Here is a 20,355-nt window from a genome sequence, read left to right as displayed (position 1 = left end):
AGATCTTATACCTGTCACAATAATTAACTCAAAAAGGATCACAGACCTAAATGTCAAATGCAAAACTATAAAACTCCTAGAAAACATAGGAGAAAATATAGATGAAGCTGGGTTTGGCAACGATTTTCAAAATACAACACCAAAAGCACAATCCATGAAAGGAAAGAATAAACTGGACTGCATTAAAATTAAAAATTTGTTCTGCAAAAGACACATTCAAGAAAATTAGAAGACAACCAGAGGTTGTGAGAAAATATCTGCAAAAGACGTATCTGATAAAAGACTTATTCAAAATATACAGAGAACTCTTAAAACTCAACAATAAGAAAACATGATTAAAAAATGCACCAAAGACCTTGCCAAATACCTCACCAAAGAAGATATACAGATGGCAAATAAGCATATGAAAAGATGCTCCACCTCACATGTCATCAGGGAACAGTAAATTCAAACAATGAGATACCAGTACACATCTATAAGAATGGCCACAATCCAAAACACTGACTGAATGCTAGTGAGGCTGTGGAGCAACAGGAGCGCTTATTCATTGCTAGTGGCAATCAAAAATGGTACAGCTTAGAAGACGGTTTGGCAATTTCTTTAAAAACTAAACTATTTAGGGGCTTCCCTGGTGGCGCAGTGGTTGAGAGTCCGCCTGCCGATGCAGGGGACACGGGTTCGTGCCCCGGTCCGGGAGGATCCCACATGCCGTGGCGTGGCTGGGCCTGTGAGCCATGGCCGCTGCGCCTGCGCGTCCGGAGCCTGTGCTCCTCAACGGGAGAGGCCACAGCAGTGAGAGGCCCGCTTACCGCAAAAAAAAAAAAAAAAAACTAAACTATTTAAATATATTATTACCATACAATCCAGTAACTGCACTCCTTGGTACTCACCCAAGGAAATAAAAAACTTATGTCCACACAAAAACCTGCACATGGATGTTTACTGAAGCTTTATTCAAAATTGTCGAAACCTGGAAACAACCAAGTTGTCCTTCAGTAGGTGAAGAGATAAATAGATTGTGGAACATTCAGACAATGGATCAAGGCTAAAAAGAAATGAGCTATCAAGCCATGAAAAGACATAGAGGAAACTTATGTGCATATTATTAAGTGGAAAAAGCCAATCTGAAGAGGCTACATACTGTATGATTCCAACTATGACATTCTGGAAAAGGCAAAATTATGAAGACAGGAAAAAGATCAGTCTCCAGGTGTTTGGAGAAAGTAGAGATGAAAAGGTAGAGCACAGAGGATTTTTAGGGCAATGAAAATACTCTGTATGATATTATAATGGTAGATACATGGCATCATACATGTGTTCAAACCTGTAAGAATGTACAACACCAAGAGTGAACCTTAATTTAAGCTATGGACTTTAGGAAATAATGATGTATCAATGTAGCTATCAGTTGCAACAAATGTATAACTCTGGTAGGGGATGTTGATAATGGATAAACTGCATATGTGGGGGAAGGAAACCTATGGGAAATCTCTACCTTCTCATTTTTGCTGTGAATCTAAAACTGCTCTTAAGAAAATAAAGCCATAAAAGCAGTTGTAGAACATAAAATATTCTTTTAAAAAAATGGCAAGAGAACTTTTACAGCCTGATCATTATGATTTTTTTAAACATCTTTATTGGAGTATAACTGCTTTACAATATTGTGTTAGTTTCTGCTGTATAACAAAGTGAATCAGCTATACATATACATATATCCCCATATCCCTTTCCACTTGCGTCTCCCTCCCGCCCTCCCTATCCCACCGCTCTAGGTGGTCACAAAGCATGCAGCTGATCTCCCTGGGCTATGCAGGTACTTCCCACTAGCTGTCTATTTTACATTTGGTAGTGTATATATGTCAATGCTACTCTCTCACTTTGTCCCAGCTTGCCCTACCCCCTCCCCCGTCCTCAAGTCCATTCTCTACGTCTGTGTATTTATTCCTGCCCTTCCCCTAGGTTCATCAGAACCATTTTATTTTTTTAGATTCCATATATATGTGTTAGCATATGGTATTTGTTTTTCTCTTTCTGACTTACTTCATTCTGTATAACAGACTCTAGGTCCATCCACCTCACTACAAGTAACTCAATTTCATTTCTTTTTTTGAGTAATATTCCATCGTATGCATGTGCCACATCTTCTTTATCTATTCATCTGTCGATGGACAGTTAGATTGTTTCCATGCCCTGGCTATTGTAAATAGTGCTGCAATGAACATTGTGGGACATGACTCTTTTTGAATTATGGTTTTCTCAGGGTATATGTCCAATAGTGGGATTGCTGGGTCATATAGCAGTTCTATTTTTAGTTTTATAAGGAACCTCCATACTGTTCTCCAAAGCGGCTATATCAATTTATATTCCTACCAGCAGTGCAAGAGGGCTCCCTTTTCTCCACACCCTCTCCAGCATTTATTGTTTGTAGATTTTTTTGATGATGGCCATTCTGACTGGTGTGAGGTGATACCTCATTGTAGTTTTGATTTGCACTTCTCTAATGATTAGTAACATTGAGCATCCTTTCATGTGTTTGTTGGCAATCTGCATATCTTCTTTGGAGAAATGTCTATTTAAGTCTTCTGCCCATTTTTGGATTGGTTTGTTTGTTTTATTGATATTGAGCTGCATGTATATTTTGAAGATTAATCCTTTGGAAACACAAAAGACCCTGAATAGCCAAAGCAATCTTGAGAAAGAAAAATGGAGCTGGAAGAATCAGGCTCCCTGACTTCAGACTACACTACAAAGCTATAGTAATCAAGACAATATGGCACAAAAACAGAAAATATAGATCAATGGAACAGAATAAAAAGCCCAGAGATAAACCCATGCACATATGGTCACCTTATCTTTGATAAAGGAGGCAAGCATATACAATGGAGAAAAGACAGACTCTTCAGTAAGTGGTGACGGGAAAACTGGACAGCTACATGTAAAAGGATGAAATTAGAACACTCCCTAACACCATACACAAAAATAAACTCAAAATGGATTAAAGACCTAAATGTAAGACTGGACACTATAAAACTCTTAGACAAAAACACAGGAAGAACACTCTATGACATAAATCACAGCAAGATCTTTTTTGACCCACCTCCTAGAGAAATGGAAATAAAAACAAAAATAAACAAATGGGACCTAATGAAACTTAAAAGCTTTTGCACAGCAAAGGAAACCATAAACAAGATGAAAAGACAACCCTCAGAATGGGAGAAAATATCTGCAAACAAAGCAACTAAGGATTAATCTCCAAAATATACAAGCAGTTCATGCCGCTCAGTATCATTATACTTTTATAGACATGTTTGTTGCCATATTTAACTCCTTATTATCTAGTCACACTGGGGACTATTCCATTTCAAAAGATTTTAATACTTTCATATCTTAGTTCAGGCTACTGTCTTTACCTGAAATGCCCATCATCTCATTCTAACTCTCATAAAATCCTAATTCAATGTTAAAGATTCACCGCAAATAACTATTTGGTGGCATTTTTGAACAGCCTATTCCCTCCCCTTTTTTCTGCCAAATTAAAGATCAGCTCCCTCCAGAGTACTTTCTTAATATTCTATATATAAATATTGGTTGTTTACTTGTTCACATTTCTAAATTATTAGCTCCTTCAATGCTGTAATCCTAAAAAGCAGCACCTAGTTCAATTCTTGATATAGAAGATACTCAAAATAGGTTGTCTGTATATATATATATATATATCAAAGCAGTATGAATGACACAGATGTATGACAAAGAAAAGATACAGCCAGGTACTTATAAAAAGTAGTAAAACACTAATTTTAATATAATATGATCTTTGAAGATATAGCAAAGACTGTTTTTCCTTAATTATTACACAGATTACATATACAATTTGTGTGACAAACATACAATCCAGTAGTGCTCTCTAGCAGTAATTTTCTGGCAATGCTGTAAGTACTGCACTTAAATTTTTTCAATACTTATTTACTGTGAATGCTATTTTGTATTCTTACAAAAATAAGAGGACATCTTCAGTCAAATATTTAAGTTTATATTACTGTTACATATCTATATCACAGGTTTCCAACCAGTAAATGACAAAAAGGTAACATACCAAATGAAACTGATCCACCTTTGGGATTCCATCCTCATTTGTCTCAAAGTCCTGATTTTGAACAGAGAGCTGTTAAAGAGAATGAGAATGAATAAGTTCCCAGTGTACCAAAATACCGATCCTATAGCAGAGGCAAATCTGGAATTTTTCAGGTTCTAGAGAGAAGAGCAGAGCTCAAAGAAAGCACATTAGTTCTTGCAGGATAAAAAAACTTTCATAATAACAACTACCAAACAGTCCCTGGGGCTCCTAATATATCAATCAGAGTTAATGCACACACTATAAGCACTTTTAATACTTCCTCACTTTATAAGCATATATATTAAAATTTTGTGGCACTCCCATACGTGGTTCTACTTTATGTCCACAACCATTTTCTTCTTTCTTCTCATCTTCAATTTATAATATCTTGCTCTGTTTTCAAGCACCCCTGCAAACTGCCTTATATCCTTTCCGGAACAAGATAAGGTATTTAATAAATTAAGGTAAAGTTAGCCAAAAGGAAGGCATATATACACAAGGCTGAAACTCTGGCAAGAGGACTAGATTACTCTCATAAATGTAAGAACTGCAACAAACAGGTGGTACCAGAAGCTATGAGAGTAAACAACACCCAAGGAAGGGCTGTACAGTGAAAACTTTAGTAGGATGTGGGCTAAATCCTTGGGAACACTAAAATTTAACAGATAGGCAGGAAAGAGGAGTAAAAGAAATGCCCAATCACAGAGGCAAAAGAAGAACTTAGAAGGTATTGTGTCACAGAAAGCAATGGGTAAAGTAATTACTGTGGATATTTTTTTCCTGATAGATCAGACTTAACCGTATTTTTAGGCTAAAGGAAAGGTGAAGAATAAAAAGAAAAGAAATAGACTAAAGATACAGTGAAAACAGAAGAATGGTAAAAGTGAGGTATTAGAACAGGAGAGAGAATGGGGTCAAGGTCACATGCAGATAGCTTGCACTAGAGAAGGAGCACTTTAATTCTCTGAGATAGGAGTAGAAGACAGAAGACCAGGTAAAGAGGTGACCAGTTTGTAGACAGAAGCACTGAAATTTTATGGAAATCACATATATGATCTCAGTTAAAAAAAAAATTAAGAGGCAAGGTCTACTGAAAAGAACGGGTATAAGATTTAGGTAGGGGCTTGAGGAAAGCAGTAAAAGGTTTAAAGTAATCGTTGAGGGAAATATGAGAATGAACTGACTGTGGGCAGGTGAAAGGACTAAAAGAAAGCACTGAGGACCTAACAGAAGTAAGACTGATATAGTGGTGACATTCTGCAAAAGCATTCAGTTCCCAAGGTGTTCAAGGGGTCCCATTCCATACCAGTCTTCCCTCTTAAAATAAAATCTGAATAAAACATAACCAACAAACCTAAGAAGACTCTGAAAAGTGGAAATAAGAAGCTAAAATGGAAATAAGAAAGTGAACTGGCTAGGAACCTTGGGATCTAAGAAATGACACAATGGTGAATTCCCTGGGTTTTATTTCTGACTCTCCTATATCTCACAATGGATGCTAGAGAAGCCTGCAACCTAGAAATGGCAAGAGCCACAGACCAAAAGAGCCCCAAGAAAAGCCAGCTCCATCTAGCTAAAGGACTGTGAACAGGGTAGTCTAGAAGAACAGAAAACCTTTTTGGTAACAGCCTCTACTCCAGCCAAACACCAAAGGAAAAACTGTGTCAGCGGGGCTGAATGGGGAGCTGAACTCCCACTTCTCTGCTGAACTCCCACCCGTACTCATCAGCAAAAGGGCAGAACAAGGTTGTATGTGATGACACTAGTTGGCAATCTACTCCAAGGGGTACTGTCAGTGGGACCCAGTGGAGAGCTATCTTCTACTACCACTCAGCAGCAACAAAGTGGAAAAAGCAGTGTGAGGCAGTGTTAGCCAGCACTCTATTCTTCCCTCTCCACTCCCCAAGTGACAGGAGGACCCAGTGGGAAAGGAAACTTATACCCTCACCAGGTAGCAACAAGGTACACAGAGGTGGAATAAGGCAGTAGTGAAGCAGTAACAGTTTAACACTTTGCTCCTCCTGCTCCCTGCACTCAACAGAGAGATGAATTTCCACTCCCAACCATCAGGAACGAGAAGAGGCAAAGTAGTATAAATCAGCATTCCACTTTTGCTGAGGTGGTGTCAGCAGAGCTCAATGGGGAGCTGAAGATCTAAAGTCATCTGAAACTGTACACTATACCTAAACAAGGTAACTGTCTTCAAAAAAGGAAGATTAAATAGGATGCAGAGTCTCAGAACATAATACCCCAAATGTTCAGGCTACAATCAAAAATCACATGTCAAGTTTAAAACCAACAAAATCTTAAATGACAAAAAGTCAATCAACAGAAGACATCAACAGGACACAGATGCAAGGATTATCTGACAAGGATTTTAAAGGAGCCATCATAACAATGCTTAGAGAGGAATTAGAAGCATGCATGAAAGAAAAAAAAAATAGAAAGTCTCAGCAAAGAAGACAAAAGACATAGAGAAAACCAAATAGAATTTTAGAAATGAAAAACAACAGAACAACAGAAATAACTCACTGGATTGGCTTAACAGTAGAATGAATACGACAGAGGAAAGCACTGATGAAACTGAAGATAGAAAAACAGAAAATATCTGGATTGAACAACAGAAAGAAAATGAACACAGCCTCAGGAACCTGTGGGACAATAACAAAAGATCCAAAATTTGTATCATCAGAGTCTCAGAAAAAAAGGAGAAAGAGTGTAGGACTAACAAAATAGTTATATGAATAACAGCTGAACCAAATTTCACAAATTTGCTAAAAAACATAAACAAATTGAAGAAACTGAGCAAACCCCAAAGAGAGTAAACCCAAAGAAATCCGTGCTAAGACACATCATAATCAAACTTCAGAAAACTAAAAACAAAGAAAAGTATTAAAAACAGGTGGAGAGAAACATCACATTACCTATAAGAGGAATAATTATTCAAATGACAGTGGAGTTCTCATGAGAAACCATGAAGGCCCAATGAAAGTGGCACAGCATTTCTGAAGCACTGAAAGAAAAGAACTATAAACCCAGAATTCTGTATGCAGCAAAAAATGATGAACAACACAAGAAACGAAATTAAAAATTCTCTAGAAGGAACCAATAGCAGAATAACTGAGGCAGAAGAACAGGTAAGTGACCTGGAAGATAAAACAGTGGAAATAACAACCACACAGCAGTATAAAGAAAAAAGAATGGAAAGAATTGAGGACAGGCTCAGAGGCTGCTGGGACAACATTAAACATACCAACATTCGAATTATAGTGGTCCCAAAAGAAGAAGAGAAAAAGAAAGGGTCTGAGAAAATATTTGAAGAGATGATAGTTGAAAACTTCCCTAACATGGGAAAGGAAATAGTCAATCAAGTCCAGGAAGCGCAGAGAGTCCCATACAGAATAAATTCAAGGAGAATCATGCCAACACACATAGTAATCAAATTATCAAAAATTACAAAGAGAAAATATTAAAAGCAGCAAGGGAAAAGAAACAAATAACATACAACGGAATGCCCCATAAGGTTAACAGCTGATCTTTCAGCAGAAACTCTGCAAGCCAGAAGGGAGTGGCAGGACATAGTTAAAGTGCTAAAAGGGACAAACCTACAACCAAGATTATTCTACCCAGCATGGATCTCACTCACATTTGACAGAGAAACTAAAACCTTTACAGGCAAGCAAAAGCTAAGAGAATTCAGCACCACCAAACCAGCTTTACAACAAATGCTAAAGGAACTTCTCTAGGCAGGAAACACAAGAGGAGGAAAAGACCTACAAAAACAAATGCCGAATAATTAAGAAAATGGTAATAGGAACATACATATCGATAATTACCTTACATGTAAATGGATTAAATGCTCCAAGCAAAAGACACAGACTGGATGAATGGACACAAAAACAAGACCCGTATATATACTGTCAACAAGACACCCACTTCAGACGTAGGGACCCACAGACTGAAAGTGAGGGGATGGAAAAAGGTTACTCCATGCAAATGGGTATCAAAAGAAAGCTGGAGTAGCAATTCTCATTATCAGACAAAATAGACTTTAAAACAAAGACTATTACAAGAGACAAAGAAGGACACTATATAATGATCGAGGGATCAATCCAAGAAGAAGATATAACAATAGTAAATATTTATGCACCCAAAATAGGAGCATCTCAATACATAAGGCAAATGCTAACAGCCATAAAAGGGGAAATGGACAGCAAGACAATCATAGTACGGGGCTTTAACACCACACTTTCACCAATGGACAGATCATCCAAAATGAAAATAAATAAGGAAACACAAGCTTTAAATCACACATTAAACTAGATGGACTTAATTGATATTTATAGGACAATCCATCCAAAAACAACAGAATACACTTTCTTCTCAAGAGCTCATGGAACATTCTCCAGGATAGATCATAACTTGGGTCACAAATCAAGCCTCGGTAAACTGAAGAAAACTGAAATTGTATCAAGTATCTTTTCTGACCACAATGCTATGAGACTAGATATCAATTACAGGAAAAAACTGTAAAAAATACAAACGTATGGAGGCTAAATATGCTACTAAAAAACTAAGAGATCACCGAAGAAGTCAGAGGAAATCAAAAAAATACCTAGAAACAAATGACAATGAAAACATGATGACCCAAAACCTATGAGATGCAGCAAAAGCAGTTCTAAGAGGGAAGTTTATAGCAGTACAATCCTACCTCAAGAAACAAGAAACATCTCAAATAAACAACCTCACCTTACACCTAAAGCAATTACAGAAAGAACAAAAAAACCCAAAGTTAGCAGAAGGAAATAAATCATAAAGGGCAGATCAGAAATAAATGAAAAAGAAATGAAGGAAACAATAGCAAAGATCAATAGAACTAAAAGCTGGTTCTTTCAGAGGATAAACAGAATTGATAAACCATTAGGCAGACTCATCAAGAAAAAAAGGGAGAAGACTCAAATCAACAGAATTAGAAATGAAAAAGGAGAAGTGACAACTGACACTGCAGAAATACAAAGGATCAGGAGAGATTACTACCAGCAACTATATATGCCAATAAAACAGACAACCTGGAAGAAATGGACAAATTCTTAGAAAAGCACAACCTTCTGAGACTGAACCAGGAAGAAATAGAAAACATAAAAAGACCAATCACAAGCCCTGAAATTGAAACTGTGATTAAAAGTCATCCAACAAGCAAAAGCCCAGGACCAGATGGCTTCACAGGCAAATTCTATCAAACATTTAGCAAAGAGCTAACACCTATCCTTCTCAAACTCTTCCAAAATATAGCAGAGGGAGGGACACTCCCAAACTCATTCTACGAGGCCACCAACAGCCTGATACCAAAACTAGAAAAAGATGTCACCAAAAAAGGAAAACTGCAGGCCAATATCACTGATGAACACAGATGCAAAAAACCTCAACAAAATACTAGCAAACAGAATCCAACAGCACATTAAAAGGATCATACACCATAATGAAGTGAGTTTTACGCCAGGAATGCAAGGATTCTTCAATATACAGAAATCAATCAATGTGATACACTGTATTAAAAAACTGAAGGATAAAAACCATATGATAATCTCAACAGATGCAGAAAAAGCTTTTGACAAAATTCAACACCCATTTATGATAAAAACTCTCCAGAAAGTAGGCACAGAGGGAACCTACATCAATATAATAAAGGATATATAAGACAAACCCACAGCCAACATTGTTCTCAAAGGTGAAAAACTGAAACCATTTTCTCTAAGATCAGGAGCAAGACAAGGTTGCCCACCCTCACCAATATTATTCAACATAGTTTTGGAAGCTTAAGCCACAGCACTCAGAGACAAAAAAGAAATAAAAGGAATCCAAATCTAAAAGAAGAAGTTAAACTGTCACTGTCTGCAGATGGCACAATACTATACATAGAGAACCCTAAAGATGCTACCAGAAAACTGCTAGAGCTAATCAATGAATTCGGTAAAGTAGCAGGATATGAAATTAATCCACAGAAATCTCTTGCACTCCTATAAACTAATGATGAAAAATCTGTAAGAGAAATAAAGGAAACACTCCCATTTACCACCATAACAAAAAGAATAAAATATCTAGGAATAGGGCTTCCCTGGTGGTGCAGTGGTTGAGAGTCCTCCTGCCGATGCAGGGGACATGGGTTCGTGCCCTGGTTTGGGAAGATCCCACATGCCGTGGAGCGGCTAGGGCCGTGAGCCATGGCCACTGAGCCTGCACGTCTGGAGCCTGTGCTCCGCAATGGGAGAGGCCACAACAGTGAGAGGCCCACGTACCGCAAAAAAAAAAAAAAAAAAAAAAATATATATATATATATATATATATATATATATAGGAATAAACCTACCTAAGGAGACAAAGACCTGTATGCAGAAAACTATAAGACAGCAGTGAAAGAAATTAAAGATGATACCAACAGATGGAGAGATATACCATGTTCTTGGATTGGAAGAATCAATATTGTGAAAATGACTCTACTACCCAAATCAATCTACAGACTCAATGCAATCCCTATCAAACTACCACTGGCATTATTCACAGAACTAGAACAAAAAATTTCACAATTTGCATGGAAACACAGAAGACCCCGAATAGGCAAAGCAATCATGAGAAAGAAAAATGGAGCTGGAGGAATCAGGCCCCCTGACCTCACACTATACTACAAAGCTACAGTAATCAGGAAAGTATGGTACTGGCACAAAAACAGAAATATAGATCAACAGAACAGGATAGACAGCCCAGAGATAAACCCATGCACACATGGTCACCTTATCTTTGATAAAGAAGGCAAGAATATACAATGGAGAAAAGACAGCCTCTTCAGTAAGTGGTGCTGGGAAAACTGGACAGCTACATGTAAAAGAATGAAATTATAACACTTCCAAACACCATACACAAAAATAAACTCAAAATGGATTAAAGACATAAATGTAAGGCCAGACACCATCAAACACTTAGAGGAAAACATAGGCAGAACACTCTATGACATAAATCACAGCAAGATCCTTTTTGACTTACCTCCAAGAGAAATGGAAATAAAAACAAAAATAGGGCTTCCCTGGTGGCACAGTGGTTGCGAGTCCGCCTGCCGATGCAGGGGAGGCAGGTTCGTGCCCCGGTCTGGGAAGATCCCACATGCCGCGGAGCGGCTGGGCCCGTGAGCCATGGTCGCTGAGCCTGCGCATCCGGAGCCTGTGCTCCGCAACGGGAGAGGCCACGGCAGTGAGAAGCCCGCGTACCGCAAAAAAAAAAAAAAACAAAAAAAACAATGGGACCTAATGAAACTTAAAAGCTTTTGCACAGCAAAGGAAACCATAAACAAGATGAAAAGACAACCCTCAGAATGGGAGAAAATATTTGCAAATGAAGCAACTGACAAAGGATTAATCTCCAAAAATATACAAGCAGCTCATGCAGCTCAATATCAAAAAAACAAACAACCCAATCCAAAAATGGGCAGAAGACCTAAATAGACATTTCTCCTAAGAAGATATACAGATTGCCAATAAACACATGAAAGGATGCTCAACATCACTAATCATTAGAGAAATGCAAATCAAAACTACAATGAGATATCATCTCACACTGGTCAGAATGGCCATCATCAAAAAAATCTACAAACAATAAATGCTGGAGAAGATGTGGAGAAAAGGTAACCGTCTTGCACTGTTGGTGGGAATGTGAATTGGTACAGCCACTATGGAGAACGGTATGGAGGTTCCTTAAAAAACTACAAATAGAACTACCATATGACCCAGCAATCCCACTACTGGGCATATACCCTGAGAAAACCATAATTCAAAAAGAGACATGTACCAAAATGTTCATTACAGCTCTATTCACAATAGCCCGGAGATGGAAACAACCTAAGTGTCCATCATCGGATGAATGGGTAAAGAAGATGGGGCACATATATACAATGGAATATTACTCAGCCATAAAAAGAAATGAAATTGAGCTATTTGTAATGAGGTGGATGGACCTAGAGTCTGTCATACAGAGTGAAGTAAGTCAGAAAGAGAAAGACAAATACTGTATGCTGACACATATATATGGAATTTAAGAAAAAAAATGTCATGAAGAACATAGGGGTAAGACAGGAATAAAGATGCAGATGTAGAGAATGGACTTGAGGACACGGGGAGGGGGAAGGGTAAGCTGGGACAAAGTGAGAGAGTGGCATGGACATATATACACTACCAAATGTAAAACAGATAGCTAGTGAGAAGCAGCTGCATAGCACAGGGAGATCAGCTCGGTGCTTTGTGACCACCTAGAAGGGTGGGATAGGGAGGGTGGGAGGGAGACAGAACAGGCAGGGTATATGGGGATATATGTATACATATAGCTGATTCACTTTGTTATACAGCAGAAACTTTACAACACTGTAAAGCAATTAATACTCCAATAAAGATGTTAAAAATAAAAGAATAAAAAACAATGTACATCCCTTAATTTAAGAATATACTTTATTGCTAAAAAACGTTAACCATCATCTGACATGCAGGGTTGCCACAAATCTTCAATATATAAAAGACACAATATATGCGAAGTGCAATAAAGTGAAGCACAATAAAACAAGGCATGCCTGTATTAATAGTTCATTCCTTTTTATTGCTGAGTAGTAGTCCAATGAATATATAGCAGACTTTTTCCATTCATCTGTTTATGGACATTCGGGTTGTTCCCATTTTTTGGCTCTTACAGATAAACTGTCTTTGAATATTTTTGTACAAGTCTTTGTGTGGACATATGCTTTTATTTCTCTTGGCTAAATACCTAGGAGTAAAACAACTGGCTCATATAATAGGTATATGTTTAACCTTTTAACAACCGCCAAGTTGTTTTCCAAAGTGGTTGTTACATTTACATTCCCCTCAGCAATATGAGAGTTCTAGTTGCTATACATCTTGGCCAACACTTGATGTGTTTAGTATTTTTAATTTTAGACATTATAGTGGGCATGTGGTAGTATCTCATTTTGGTTTTAATTTGTATTTCCCCAATGACTAATGATATTGAGAGCATGTTTTCACATGCTTATCTACCATCTGGACATTTTATTTGGTAAGTGCCTATTTAAATATTTTGCCCATTTTTGAGTTGTCTTCTTATTATTCAGTTGTAAGAGTTCACTGTAAGCTGGATAGAAGTCTTCTGTCAGATATATGTTTTGCAAATACTTCCTCCAAGTTTGTGTATGACTTGCCTTTCATTCTTGTAACAGTGTCTTGTGAAGAGCACAATTTTAAATTTTGATGAAATCCAAATTATTTTCTTTTATACTTGATGTTTTTTGTGTCCTATTACAAAAAATCTTTGCCAAACTCAGTAAGATTTTCTCCTGTATTTTATTCTTCAGTTTTAGAGACTTAGGTTTTACATTCTGGTCTAATATACATTTAGAGTTAATTTTTATACACTGTACAATGAGTGAGTCAAAGTTTATTTTTTATGTACAGATATCCAATTGTTACAATACCATTTGTTGAAGACTATCTTTTCCCTCATAGAACTGTCCTGGCACCTTGGTCAAAAATCAACTGACCATATTTTAGTGGGTGTTATTTCTACTGTCTCTATTCTGTTCCACTGATCTATGTCTAACTTTACATCAATATCACACTGTCTTGATTTACTGTAATTTTATTGTCTTAAAATCAGTTAAAATCCTCCACTTGTATTCTTTTTCAAAATTGTTTTAGCTATCCCAGATCCCATGTATTTTCATATAAACTACAGAATCTGATTGTCAATTACTGTCAAAAAAAAAAAGTAAGCCTAGAAGGAGTTTTGTTGAAATTGTATCAAAACTATGACCAATTTGAGAAGAACTCACATCCATACAACACTGATACTTCCAGTCCATGAACATAGCGCATCTCTCCATTTATTTACACCTTCTTTAGTTCCTCTCAACAATACTTCTGTAGTTTTCAGTATATAGATCTTGCAAGTCTTTTGTCAATTTAGCTTTAAAAGCTCCATATTTTTTATACTTCTCTAAATGACTGTTTAATTTCAATTTCCTAGTATATAGAAACCTAATTATTATACTGACTTTGTATCCTGCAACCTTGCTAAATTTGTTGGTTTTAGTAGCATTTATGTATATAATATTCATAAAGATTTTCTATATAATTAATCATATCATCTACAAATAAAGATGGCTTTACTTCTTCATTTTCAAACTGTATGCTTTTTATTTCATTTTGTTGCCTTATTTGACTGATTAGAACCAGGATTAGCAAACTACAGCCTGTATGCCAAATCCATCCCACTGCTTGTTTTCATGCAGCGTGCAAGCCAAGAATGGTTTTCACATTTTAAAATGCTTAAAAGAAAATCAAAGAATACTATTTCGTGACACATGAAAATTATATGAAATTCAAATTTCAATATCCATAAATAAAGTTTTATTTGAACAGAGACACTCACTCATTTATGTACTGTCTATAGCTGCTTTCAGGCTAAAGCAGCAGAAACCGTATGTCCCACAAAGCCTGAACTATTTACCATCTGGCCGCTTATGAAAAATTTTGCTGACCCCTGGGCTAGAACCTCCGGTACAATGTTAAACAGAAGAAGTCAGAACAGACATCTTTCCCTTGTTAACACTTAATCCTTCATATTTCACAGGAAGAATGGGTTTAAACCATGAATTAGAAATAGCTATTTGGTTTACACTCAAAGCAGGAACTTTTACTCAAGGCTCATTTAATATCATTTAATATTAATTTTCCATATATGCATGAATTACTTCCAGATTAATACAGGACAAAACCATCCACACTGTTAATCTTGACTTCAATAAAACTAAGACAGTAGCATGCTATGTAAAACATATTATCAAGCCAATTTTTAGAAAGTACACAACAGATGATAAGAAGTACAGCTGACTCTTGAACAACATGGAGGTTAGAGGTGCCGAAGCTTGGCACAGTTGAAAACCCGCATAGAATTTATGGTTGGCCCTCCATATCCCTGGCTCCTCTGTATCCACGCAACCATGGATGGTGTGGTACTATAGTATATACTACTGAAAATGAAACTGCACTTAAGTGGACCCAGGCAGTTCAAACCCATGTTGTTCAAAGATCAACTGTAGAGCAACAGTTTTATGACAAACTTTTAAAAACAAGTGGGAAGAAATTTTTTTCTACTAAAAATCTACCACTATTTTTTATTCAGAGTAATATACTGAGGAAAGCCCCTTCAAACCATCACTTTCTATACTGAAATATATATAAATAAATGCCTTATCTGTTTCAATAAAAAAAAATAACATACCCACAATAAAAGGCAGCCATAAGCATATAAGTCAGAACTTGGAGAAGCAGGTTTTCCCATTTTCAATTCAGGTGATAGCAAACTCAAGTCACCAACCATCATGTTCACTGAGGCTCGCTGACTCTACAAAAATAGTAGGTTAAATATTTTAAAGGCAACACAGTTGAGGCAGCATTCTGTGAACTAATCTGCATTTAATCAACACAAAAAATATTCATTTGAAATATTTTATTCTCTCTTGCTTTCAAATATTTTTACCTAATTTCCACTATTGTAAATTGCTCTTAAAATCAGTCTCATGAAATTAACAGTGAGACTATGGTTACATTTCACATTGTAGATTCCAGCAGATTAAAAATTAAGAACCAGATTCTTTAAGAATTTGGTACCCGGGCCTCCCTGGTGGCGCAGTGGTTGAGAGTCCGCCTGCCGATGCAGGGGATACGGGTTCGTGCCCCGGTCTGGGAGGATCCCATATGCCGCGGAGCGGCTGGGCCCGTGAGCCATGGCCGCTGAGCCTGTGCGTCCGGAGCCTGTGCTCCGCAACGGGAGAGGCCACAACAGTGAGAGGCCCGTGTACAGCAAAAAAAAAAAAAAAAAAAAAAAAAAAAGAATTTGGTACCCTTTTTTAAAAAAACACACTTCATAAGGGCTAGAGGCAGTGCTATTTTCTAATTCTGAAAATTCTAAATAACTTCTAAAAACCGCAAGTTTACAAAGTACTTCCTTACTGACCATTTTCTAAGTACACCATTTCCAATGTGTCAAAGGATGATGAACGACACAGAACATGAACCCTGGATTCAGACAAACCTTGACTGCAATTCCCACTCTGCCATTTATTTGCTATGTGATCTTGGGCTTTAACCACTTTGAGTCTAAATTAATTAATTTGTAAAAAGGAAATTAATTTATTTGTAACTACTTTACAGAGTTATTGTAAAGGTAAAGGTAATCAGCACAATAATTACCTAGCACATATCACTACCATCATTATCCTTGCTCCTCAGAGTGTGGTCCAAAGACCAGCAGCTACAGTATCACCCGAGAGCTTGTTAGAAATACAAAATCTCCATCCCAGAAATGCTGAATAAAAATCTGCATTTTACGTACACCTGAAACATATAGTATCATATACTAATTTTACCTCAATTTCTAAAAATTGCATTTTAACAAGATCCCCAGGAGATTCACATGCAGTATGAAGTATGAAAAGCAATGCTCTTGACTACAGTCTACTTTTCAAATTACCCTTCCTGATTAGTACTTCAATCTGAGAGTAGGGTGAAAAATGCAGCAAAAGGTGAGTTTAATCAATATTTCAAAGTAAATAATTTTAAATAGAGATTAAAAACAATGTTTTGTTGGATAATAACAGCTGACAAATCAGTACAAAACAGGAAGAATTCTTTGGAGTCGTATCTATAGTTGTGCAAATGGGATGTTCAAAAGGTAAACTAACCAGGATCCCTATGAATTGAGAACTTTTTAAAATTCACAGTTCAGTTATTTTTCTTAAGATGTTATCCTAATTTTCAAATAAATAAACATAAAATAAACATTTCAGCAAATCTACTATGTATAAATCCTCTATAATCCAGCATTTCATTACAGTTTTACATTTTCTCTTCTTTTTGAGGTACCACATGAACACCACTGAAACTGTATACAGACAGGTGGCATTATCCTATAACTTGCAGACGACCAACAAATAAAGCATTATGGGGACTTCCCTGGCAGTCTGGTGGTTAAGACTTTGCCTTCCAATGCAGGGGGTGCAGGTTCGATCCCTGGTCAGGGAGCTAAGATCCCCCAGGCCTCGCGGCCAAAAAAACCAAAACATAAAACAGAAGCAATAACTGTAACAAATTCAATCAAGACTTTAAAACAATGGTCCACATCAAAAAAATCTTTAAAAAAGATAAAAAAGCATTATGACTTTTACTAGTCAAAAGAGAACTCCTCAAACAATAAAATATTGGCAAGGATGTTGAGAAACTGGAATCCTCATACATTGCTGATGAGAATGAAAAACAGTACAGCCACTTTGGAAAACAGTTTTGTTCCTTAAACGGTGAAACACAGAAGAGTTACCATATAACCCAACAATTCCACTCCCAAGAAAACATATCTCCACACAAAAACTTGTATACTGATTTTCATAGCAGCATTATTCATAATAATCAAAAAGTGGAAACCCAAATGCCCACAAACTGATGAAGGTAAAAACAAAATATGGCATATCCATACAACGAAATATTATTTGGGCATTTTTAAAAGGGAATGAAGTTTAGACACATGCTACAACATGGATGAACCTTTAAAACATTACGCAGAGTGAAATAAGTCAATCACAAAAGGCCACACATGATTCCATTTATAGGAAATGTCCAGAACAGGCAAATCCATAGGAACAGAAAATGGATTAGAGGTTTCCAAGAGGCTGCGTAGAGAAAGAAAGGGGGAGTAACTGCAAACCGGTATGGGGTTTCTTTTTGAGGATGATAAAAAATGTTCTGGAATTAGACAGTGGTGATTGATGCAGAACTTTTTGACCATATTAAAATTAGTAGTGAATTATACACATTATGATATGTGAATTATATCTCAATAAAGCTGTTATTTTAACAAAGAGAACTGCTCCCTCGTGATTATTTTTTCTTTTTTGCGGTACATGGGCTTCTCACTGTTGTGGCCTCTCCCGCTGTGGAGCACAGGCTCCAGACGGGCAGGCTCAGCGGCCATGGCTCACGGGCCCAGCCGCTCCACGGCATGTGGGATCCTCCCGGACCGGGGCACGAACCCGTGTCCCCTGTATCGGCAGGCAGACTCTCAACCACTGCACCACCAGGGAAGCCCCTTGTGATTGTATTTTGAAATTGCCCATTCTACCAAAAAGAAAAAAAAAAAAAAGATCACAATATGCTCTTTAATTGTCTGATTTTGTTATTCCCACAAACTGCCTCTTCTGAGGTAACATGACACCAAAATTCATAGGCAATGTCATCAAACTAGAACTTGAATTAAATGGAAAAGTCCAAGCTTCCCAAGTTTCTAAAAATGCTGATTAATCAAAAAATAGCAAAGTATATATATATCTAAATTTAATCTATTGAGGGGGAGGGTACCAGTAGACTGGGAGACAGGAGATGGCCACCTAGTTTTCCTTGTGTACTTCCAGCAACTAAATGTTTCTTGATGAATTAACTAACTAATGCTAATGTTGTCAATGCCATTGACTGTAATTTCAGGTTGCTCCTAAGACTTACGATTAAAAAATATAATGCACAACTTTAGAAACTCTTGTTTCAGCACCTACCTGATAACACATAATTGCTTACACTACATGACACACCTTAACTGAAGGCAAAGGTCTTATAATAAATTACCATACGATGTAAAAGTGCTGAACTACTACTAATAATAAATAATACTAAATGAAGTCTAGAATTTATTTATAAAACCACTATATTTTACCACAGATTTGGTGAAGTCAAAATCTCCAACAATTCCATGTTGACGGTTTAAAGCAAATACATTGTTCTGATGAAGTGATCCATGAATTATGTTAGCCTTGTGCAATGTATGCAGGCCCTGGGCAACACCTTTCATGACCTTTAAAGCTTCCTATAGACAAGTACATACAAAAGAAGTCAGGAAGTAGACAAATCATTTTAACAGCTGAACGTTTTCTCTAATTAAAAGACTTTTCCAGAAGTGACTAAGCTTCCTCCAAATGAAACTTTAAAAAGAATACAGCATAGAGAAAGAATTAAAGGACAGAAGTCCTGATTATGTAACTGGTAATACCGTGTGGTGTCTGTGTGTGTGGGTGTGTGTGTGGGTGTGTGTGTGGGTGTGTATGACTTAGAGACTACAGTCTCTAAGAAGACTTGGATTACAAATAATGAGCAGAAAGCACCTAGAAAAGAAAAAGAGACTGAAATAGTGTTACTGGGTAATCTGGGCATCCTTTATTGTTATTACTAATTAAAATTTATGATAGAAATTAAAGCTATTGCTTAAAACTTATAATACCAAGTGCTATACTACACAATTTACATACAGCACAACTTAATAGCTATAAGGATAGGCTTTGGTGCCAAAAAGACCCAATTTCCAAGTCCCAACTCAGCCACTGGATGAGGGACCCTGTGCAAGTCACATTAATCTCTGTGAGCCTCATTTTTCTAATCTGTATATAATGGGATAACTCATATCACAGGGCTGATATGACAATTAAATAGAATGAGTCAAAATTGTACACTGTATAAAGCATGTAGTATATCCTTAATAAACTTTAGATGTTATTTTTCTCATTTAATACATCCATGGAAATAAGGTTTTTTACTTACTTCTAAAGTTAAAGGCATGCTGGACTGAATAGCACTCAGGTTTGCCCTAGGATAGTATGGGACCATCAGATAAGCCATAGGATCAGACTGAGAAGCAAAACAGAGAACGAGAATCGAGAACGAGAATCTAAGTGAAAAATTCTTCAATATATTTTTAGTATACAATGACTGTACAAAATAACTTTTCTGGAAAGAATTACTTCTGTGCTGTGCAAAAGTTTTTAAGTTTAATTAGGCCCCGTTTGTTTAGTTTTGCTTTTATTTCTTTTGCCTTGGGAGACTGATAGGAGAAAATATTGCTACAATTTATGTTAGACTGTTTCTTCTACATTCTCTTCCAGGAGTTCTATGGTTTCATGTCTTACATTTAGGTCTTTAAACTATTTTGAGTTTATTTTTATATATGGTTTAAGGGAATGCTCTAATTTCATTGTTTTACATGCCCAGCACCACCTTTTGAAAAGACTGTCTAATTAAACTTAAAAGCTTTTGCACAGCAAAGGAAACTATCAACAAAATGAAGACAACCTATGAAATGCGAGAAAATATTCACAAATGATGCAATTAACAAGGGGT

General features: G+C 36.8%; 1 protein-coding gene across 1 annotated transcript in view; it reads right to left on the bottom strand.

The window, feature by feature from the left end:
• Positions 1-20,355, bottom strand: part of STK31 (serine/threonine kinase 31) — a gene marked incomplete at its 5' end in the record, with an annotated part of 87,099 nt that overhangs the window by 17,804 nt on the left and 48,940 nt on the right. The window contains 4 exons of the mRNA XM_082632291.1: positions 4,094-4,162; positions 15,425-15,547; positions 18,902-19,051; positions 19,780-19,866. Coding sequence (XP_082488417.1) covers positions 4,094-4,162; positions 15,425-15,547; positions 18,902-19,051; positions 19,780-19,866 — 429 coding nt within the window. The remainder of the gene's footprint in view (positions 1-4,093; positions 4,163-15,424; positions 15,548-18,901; positions 19,052-19,779; positions 19,867-20,355) is intronic.

Source organism: Mesoplodon mirus (genome assembly GCF_964341445.2).
Source record: "Mesoplodon mirus genome assembly, chromosome: 9".
In the NCBI taxonomy this organism is placed as follows: Eukaryota; Metazoa; Chordata; class Mammalia; order Artiodactyla; family Ziphiidae; genus Mesoplodon; species Mesoplodon mirus.
Note: the sequence above shows the minus strand (reverse complement) of the source record. Positions and strands in the feature narration are given on the sequence as shown.